General features: G+C 48.9%; 1 protein-coding gene across 1 annotated transcript in view; it reads left to right on the forward strand.

The window, feature by feature from the left end:
- Nploc4 (NPL4 homolog, ubiquitin recognition factor) overlaps window positions 1-7,890 on the forward strand; it is a 57,636-nt gene extending 49,746 nt beyond the window's left edge. The window contains exons 14-17 of the mRNA XM_021176269.3: window positions 2,486-2,581; window positions 3,689-3,805; window positions 4,873-4,975; window positions 5,646-7,890. Coding sequence (XP_021031928.1) covers window positions 2,486-2,581; window positions 3,689-3,805; window positions 4,873-4,975; window positions 5,646-5,803 — 474 coding nt within the window. The 3' untranslated portion in view covers window positions 5,804-7,890. The remainder of the gene's footprint in view (window positions 1-2,485; window positions 2,582-3,688; window positions 3,806-4,872; window positions 4,976-5,645) is intronic.
- The last annotated feature ends 563 nt before the right edge of the window (window positions 7,891-8,453 follow it).

Below are 8,453 nucleotides of genomic sequence, written 5' to 3' on the forward strand. Positions count from 1 at the left end.
TGTTACTCTCCTACCTGGGGTGTGATTGAGAAGAAAGCGGACTGATGGATGAGCCGGCGTGATTTAGAATGGGCTTCGTGAGCTTCCCAACCTTCACCTTAGCAGCTCCTTCCAGCAGCACTGGGCAGCCAGAGAACATTCTAACCTAGAGAACCACATTCTCTGTCTGTGAAAATGAGGTCTAGGAGAGCCTTAGATCAGGTGTCCAGAGAGTGCTGTTAGCTCTTTCTCTGGTACCAGAGATTGTGTAGATCAGGACTACGGCTGTCTGCCTCTCCCTCCCCCAAGCCCTCTTATTTTATTTTATTTTATTTATTTATTTATTATATGTAAGTACACTGTAGCTGTCCTCAGACACTCCAGAAGAAGGCATCAGATTTCGTTAGGGATGGTTGTGAGCCACCATGTGGTTGCTGGGATTTGAACTCGGGACCTTCTGAAGAGCAGTCGGTGCTCTTAACCACTGAGCTATCTCGCCAGCCCTCCAAGCCCACTTTTTAGGCAGGGTCATGCTGTATAGCCAGCCCTCACTGGCCTCTACCTCTTCAGGGCTTCAGTTAGAGATGTGAGCCACAGTGTCCAGCATATCTGCTGGGTTTTTGTTGGTGTTTTTGTTTGCTTATTTGTTGTTTGGGGGGACATTGTTGTTTTGTTTTTGAGACAGGATCTCAGCTATGTAGCCCTGGCTGTCCTCAAATTTATAGAGATCTGCCTGTTCCTGCCTCCTTAATTTTGGGATTAAAGGCATAAGTCACTTCACCCTGAATATCTGCTGCTCTTACATTGAGTTGAGAGTAGGATAGCTTTCTCACTGCAGTTTTTGCTGAGTCATCCCCAAGCCCAGGGTGGCTGTTCCTTCCCCACTATGAGAGTACAAATCCGGGGAAGTCTGAGCAAGGCTGGGCACTGGGTCAACTCAGTGATTCCCCTGGAGCCACCACAGGCTCTGCTGGTGCTGCTCCCAGGCCTCTTTCAAGGTTAAAGAGGGAATGCCTGCCCCTTAGAGGCTGAATGCAGAGCCTGCATGCATGACACCTGTCATTGCTGTCTTGAGTTTTCATTATACTGAGTAGCCCTCACACTGAGGCTCTCCTGCTTTGGCCTCGTGAGTGACTGTACTGCAGGTGTGAACCACAGTAACAATAATAATATAATATAATATAATATGTTCTGTAGTTACCCTGCTACTCCTGTTTGTGACTTCCCAGAAGAAGAGACCTGAGTACCCTAGGCTGTTGCTCACAGCGTGGTTATACTCCCTGTCTAGTGTCAAACATGGCTGGAGCTGTGCTGTCAGTGCCATACTCAGTGCCTGGTGGGAAGACACTCCAGGCATCTTTCTTACATGCCACAAGTCCGCACACTTGGCCTCGCGGCTGCAGATACTTTTTCTGTGAAGGGCCATGTATCTCTGATGCATCTGATGGTTCAGCTTGTCCTTATAGAGTGCTGACATTGGCAGAGCTGAATCCAGAAATAGCCTGCTGCCTTTGCTGATGTAGAAAACAGATCACAGCGACCAGAGCAACATTTTCATTCTTTTAGAAATCGCCCCACTGGAGCGCTACATCTATATCTGGAAGGGGTCTGACCTGATGCTACTAATGTCACGTGCAGAGAGAAGTGTGCCAGACAGAAGTGTTAGTAACTTGCACTTGGGTGCTCTTGTGGGGAAGAGGCCTTTGCCACAGGAATACAGCCTGTGTCTGTATTGATTCCTGCATGTTCACCAGTGGCCCTGAAGCTTGTATTGATTACAGGTTAGGTTTAAATGCCCTCTGCCGTTAGAGTCAAAGGAAAGATTTGCTCACTTTCCCTAGAGGCTTGACTTAGTTTCACTCACCTTGGAGGAAAACAACTGCCCTGCTTGCAAAACTGGGGGTCTTGTGGAGTGGTCTCTTGGAGATTCTAGAGGGCATGCATACTTCTCAGGTCCGTACTGGCTAACTCCACACTTGCCTCCAAGCACAGTGTGGAGAATTCGGTGCCTTTAGTCTGCCTCTTGCCTTTTGGTGTTCCATTCCTTTTTGCAGTACCCTGGTTTGACCAGATAAGCTGGTCATATACATCTGTAGTGTTGCAGTTAGGTGTCATGCAGCCGCTGAACAGCCAGGAGCTGCTCACATGTGAGCCCAGTAAGATGCACACATTTTTACTGGGTGGTAGTCACGCATACCTTTATTCCCTGCACTTGGGAGGCAGACAGGCACATCTGTGCGTTCAAGGCTAGCCTGATCTATAGAGTTGAGTTCCAGGACAGCCATGGCTACACAGAGAGACCCTGCCACAAACAAACAAACAGATACACGCACCAGTTTGTGTTGTTCTCAGGGTGTGAAAATCGTTATTTGAGGAAGACAGTCTCCTTCAGCACAGCTTATAGGCTCTGATTGGTGCCTAGCCTCTTGCACAGGCAGGAGTGTACATCCTGTTCAGGCACAGTGTAACAGTCTGCTTTGTTGTTGTTGTTGTTGTTGTTCTTTAGATCACAACCACCTTCCCCAAGGATCCAGTTTACACTTTTTCTATTTCTCAAAATCCGTTTCCTATCGAAAACCGGGATGTACTGGGTGAAACACAGGTAAGGTCATTGTCTTAGAGGCAAAATTTAAAGAAATTTCTAATTTTTATCTAGCATTGGTCTAATTTTTCCAAAGAGTGCCATTTCCACACTCCCTTGATTCTTTATCTGACAAGTCCCATTAGGCCCCATTCACTTAGATGCCCCTTTTTACTAGGCAATAGATAACTCTGCTTAAGTCCTCTGGAGCCCATGGGCCAGGCTTGTTATAAATCCATCCTCACTTGGCTTCCTGATCTTTCCAATATTATTGATCACTTTTGTTGTCTGCCAAGCTTCCTCTGGTTTGTATGTTAATGTCTCATACAGTAGCGATGCAGATGGTCTTGGTTCCTGTTGGTCTTCCCTACTCTGCTGTGTCTTGGGCTTGTAGGGTCCATCAAGCTTCTCTGGGTCCCGCGTGGCCTGGCACATGGTGCTGACAGGCTGGCTCTATTTTTAATATCTCCTACCCCAACCTTTGTGCTAGCGGCACATCTAACCAGACCTGAGTTTCCATGACTGCCCAGTACAAACAGTGTATGTACTTAATTGTTTTGGGGATTGCTTGGTACCGTATTTAAGGATATGATTGGCTGAGGAACAGCTGTAATACTTCTGGTGTGGTTCCTCACAGCCTGTCTGTCTAGAGCTGTTAGATGCTTGAGGGTGCGGGATGGTATGGTGCCAGTTACTTGGCAGACCTTTGGGATACCCACGGTGGTCCTCTCAGATGTGTCTGGTTGTTTAAAAGCTGCCCTACCAGGTGTAAGCCTTTAATTCAAGCACTCAGGAAACAGAGGCAGACATCTCTGGTTTCAAGGCCAGCCTGGTACAGACAGCCAGGGTAGGTAAGGGGTGACTCCTGTCTACCCAAGCAATGCCTTGAATGTGAACCCACTTACATACCTGGGTCAGTTGTGCCTAGGTCTCCCCTGGGCAGGAAAGTCACATTAGCCCCAGGCTCTCTGCACCTCTCCTGCAGTTCCTTGGTGGTTACTGAGACAGGATCGTGCATCTGCGTTGTTTACTATGTGTTTGTTTAATAAGAGGCAGCACTCTTTCTTGATTTAATGCTAAGGGTTTGTGATAAACTTTTTTTTTCCTTCCTTTTAACTCGTTCCTTAGGACTTCCATAGTTTGGCCACCTACTTGTCCCAGAATACCTCATCCGTGTTCTTGGATACCATTTCCGACTTCCATCTCCTGCTGTTTCTGGTCACCAATGAAGTCATGCCGCTGCAGGTATCAGCTCTGCTGCCCTTTTCTCTTTCCTCAGATCCTAAGGACAGGTGTGAAACTCGGTGTCAAGAGATAGCTACCCTATGCCCAACATGTGAGAATATACCCTGGGAACCCCAGAGCTGAGACTGTCCCTGTTGCATAGCCTCAGAGCCAATGTCTCTGCAGTTTCCTGACCTTATGACCTTCCACTCTCACCCTATGACCCAGCACTGTTAATGGCCTGAGCCCAGAAGGTTTGCCAGCTTCCAGGTCCTGCACACACCATTGTGCACTTGGCATTTTAGAGACACCATAAGGGAGAGTGGATGTGAATGGTTTGCAGATGGTAGGTGCTCTCTGAACAGAGCAGGGCAGCAGGTCCCACCAGGAAGCCTGTGTGCATGCCTTGGGCACTCACAGCTTGATCGTCAGTCCTGTTTGCATGGTCTTTTTTGCTTGAGATCCACAGAAATGCAAAGAAGATGGGAACAAGTCACCTGAACTTCATCACACTGACACCACCTCCTTCCTTAAGGGTGACTAGATAGAGCTGTCCTTCCCAAGATATTTCTTTTATTTGTTTGTTTATTATATGTAAGTACACTGTAGCTGCCTTCAGACACACAAGAAGAGGGTGTCAGATCTCATTACGGATGTTTGTGAGCCACCATGTGGTTACTGGGATTTGAACTCAGGACCTCTGGAAGAGCAGTCAGTGTTCTTACCCACTAAGCCATCTCTCCAGCCCCCAGGATATTTCTATCTAGCAGCTTGTAATTGTCCTTTTATCTTGCTGGGAGCACATACGTGTAGTATAGCACACCCAGCCAGCGTGGATGCCATGTCTGCCATGCAGTATGATGCTCTCTACATGAAGAACTCTGGTTTTTCTGGTTGTGTTCAGCCCTCTGGACTCAAGGTCAGCCCTGCCATCTGAGTACAAGGCATCTTGTATTTTGCAGTGACAGCTTCTGAGATTCTTTTTCAATTTCCTTTGAAAGATGTTAGTGATGTCAAAAGAAAAAAATAGTAAGAGTGTTTTACCCTCAATCAGAGAAGAATGCAACCCTCCTTGTGGCTTCTTGCAGGACAGTATCAGCCTGCTGCTGGAAGCCGTGAGGACCAGAAATGAGGAGCTAGCACAGACATGGAAAAAGTCTGAACAGTGGGCCACCATTGAGCAGCTATGCAGTAAGTGTTCTCTATTCCCTTCCACCAAGGGTCATAGTCAAAATGTAGGGCATGAGCTCTGTCGTTTAAACACTGGCCCTCTGGCCCAGGTGCCTCCTTGGAGTGCTTGGGCAAAGGGACAGACATGGGTGGCTGCTTTAGCTGGACTTACTAACAGTTTCCAAAAGAAGATGTAGGAATATACTGTCATTCTTCAAGGACATGGCAGCGAAAGCATGAGACACCACTGCATGCTCATCAGAGTGCTAAAATGAAAAAACCAAAACCAAACGAACCTGACAATATCAAGCACTGTGGAGAGCATGGGGCAGGTTGGACTTGAACTCTACTTGGGAGTGGGTGTGGTATTTGAACTGGGACGTAGCCGTCTCAATATTGAACCTTTACCAGGGTAAAGAAAGATACAAAGAAAGCTCCCAGAGTATGTGTGAAAGTGAATCTACACAGATGCTCACTACGGGGTGTGATGGTTCTCGCAGAAATACCTAGCAACAGGGAACAGACTTCAAGTGCAAGTAGGAAGGTGTTTGCTGACTGGAGCCAGAACACTTGATGTGCTGACAGTTTGGGTTTACACAGTAGGGGCTTTGAGCCACCCTGCCCTGCCATCTGGCTCTCAGGAGATGTCTTTTTCTGTGCAGGCATGACGTGTTCTCACTTTACCCTACAGGCACCGTTGGTGTGCAGCTCCCAGGCCTCCACGAGTTTGGTGCAGTCGGGGGCTCTGCACGTGCTGCTACCTCTGCCATGTGGGCCTGTCAGCACTGCACCTTCATGAACCAACCTGGCACAGGCCACTGCGAGATGTGCAGCCTCCCCCGGACCTAGGGCTCTGGGCCTCTGCTGCATGGGACTGGGCCAGCCCAGCCCTCTCTGAAGTCTGGAGCGCCACATGTTTCCTATAAGGCCTGAAGCCCACAGCCCTGAAACAGTGGGGCCAACTACCCTGGTATTCCAGATATACTGAAGCGTCTCAGTGCAGATCTTGAAGAGAAAGAACCCCAGCTGCTGTGCTGGGGTTGAACAGAACCTCCCAACTGGAAAGGCAGAACAGACCTGCCCAAGAGCACCCCACATGCCTCATTTGGTTAATAGCTCCCCACTGTACTGGAGGGACTGAACATGTCCAGCCAATCACCTGAAATTGGGGTGCACAGAGAGGGTGCTGGTGTCACCCAGTTATCTCTCCTTCCTCTATGATCTTTGTTTTCTGCCTTCCCACCTTCTCCCCCAGTGTTTGGATGGATGCTCCTGGCTGTCTCTGTTCCCTTGCTGTGGGGCTGTGTCCCTCCTTTGGGAGCATGTGTGGCTAGGGTGGCAGCCTTCGTCTGACATGCGGTATAGTAGGTCCCTGCCCTTTACTTGCCTGAAATCAGCAGTTATCAGTAATTCCCACCCAGGAAACTTTTATTTATTGTTTTTTAAAGATAAAACTGCACAGATGGGAGTGAGAGATTTACCTCTGCTCTTTCCTCCTTCAGTGCAGCCCCTCTTGGGTGGTTTATTGGGCAGGAGGCCGCCATCATTTCTCCTCTGAAGCAAACCTCAGTGCCTGAGACTTTCCTGCCACGCTGCAGACAGTGGCAGTTGGTAGCGTGGGTGGTTCATCAGAGCAGTAGTGGCTCTTGCCTGGCAGTCAGCCCCTTCAAGTCTGTGGACAGCCCTGGAGTTCTGTCCCCTCTCCTAGCACTGTACCTTTACCCAGTGAGTCCCTACACTGTGATCTTCTTGCACAGTGTGTGGCAGTTGAGAAAGCCTAGAAAAGGTGCCCATTTGACCACTGTGAGGCAAATAGAAACAGTCCCTGAGGGTCCTATGTGGCTGTGTTGTGACAGCCCTTACCCAGGTAAGAGACGGACGTCGTGATGCCTCGTTGCCTTAATGAGAGCTGAGTCAGCTGTCCTTCACCCTGGGAAAGGCCATGCCAGCTGTGGACTGCTGGGAGCCATGTGTGTCACTTTAGTAGAATGCACCAATGTTCCCTTCCGCATCTCTGGCCCTGTGGACAGAACACTTATTGCTAGGTTATCGTGTGGCAGGGCTGGCCAGCACTGTTGGGTCTCACCTGGCATGAGATCTGAAGCTAAAGCCCTGGGACTGTGGAGCCATTGGGCTTGGTTTGGTATTGACAGGGTCATCCTGAAGGGTTAGGAGTGGTAGAGAGCAAGGCAAGTGATCTCTCCAGCTACCTGCCAGCAGTAGAGAGAGAGAGAGAGCTGAGGGCTAGGGCTTCACCTTTCTGTTTTTTTTCTGGTCCCTGAGTCTGGCATTTCTGTGTCTGCGACTTAGCTATGTTTCTGATGCCAATCACACTAGCACCATTACATGCTGGGCAGGTGCTGGGCAGCACAGACGCTGGAGACCTGTTTGCCACTGCTTGTCCCCCATTCATCTTTGTCTACAAAGATAATTACGTTCTCATGTTCTGGCATCCACATAATTCTTGTTTTCTCTGACTTTTAGCTAAAGAAATTTTTGTGATTTCTCTGCTTATGGTTTTGAGTTACTCTTTGTTCAGTAATGCACTTTATTTTATTGTCCAAAGAGAGTCAAGCTAAAGCTACCAGCTTGGGGTGAGCCCTACAGAAGGTTCAGACCTGGGCAGCTCAGCTACCTCCTTCTACATGGAGGTGGCCCTGGTCCCACCTCTAATCCCTACTGTCATCAGGCACTACAGCCCAAAAAGAGGTGCCTGTGAGCACACCCACCCAAGTGAACCCAGTGGCTGCCATGGTCCTCTTCAGGCTCAGAGATGGGGTCTAGCCCTGGCCTTGCTCTGATCAGCCTGCTCCTGGGGCATGGGTGCTCCCGCTTCTGCTCTGCTTAGGCTCACAGGTATGCACTGGCTGGGTGTGGACGAGTATTTTTCTGACCCCAGCCCTGCAGTGGAACCTAATAAAAGCACCTGAAGCGATTGTCCTGCTCCAGTGCATTGTTCCTGTGCCCAGAACCACTGTCCACCGGTGTGGCATCGATGTGTTGCCTTGTAAGGACAGTCCTGAGTGTTAGAACCTGTTGTGCAGAAGATAAACTGACGATGCTTCCAACCCTGGAGGTGACTCCGATGCTGCAAAGAATTCATCTCATCTCCCACTTGTTTCCACTCAAGGTGTCTTCAGAGCAGCCTGGGGCTTGGGCTCAGATCTGTTTCAGAGACCACTCAGAAATGATAAAATAGGTCCAGGCTTTACCCTTGGGTTAAAGTTGGTTTTTTTTGTTTTTAACTTAATTTACAGCTGGGCATAGTGGTCTGTGCCTTTATTCCCAGTACTCTGGAGGCACAGACAGGCTACAACTATAAAGCCTAAGAAATAAATTATTTGGGGCTAGGGGGATCCAGTTCCAGACAGAGCTTTTTGGTTTGGTTTGTTTTCATAAGCGTTGCTGTTCTAGAACTAGCTTTGTAGACCAGCCTGGCCTTGAACTCAGATCCACCTGCCTCTTCCTCCTGAGTGCTGGGATTAAAGGTGTATGCCAC

Source organism: Mus caroli, unplaced genomic scaffold (assembly GCF_978045245.1).
Source record: "Mus caroli unplaced genomic scaffold, Mus_caroli_1 scaffold_13, whole genome shotgun sequence".
Classification (NCBI taxonomy): Eukaryota; Metazoa; Chordata; class Mammalia; order Rodentia; family Muridae; genus Mus; species Mus caroli.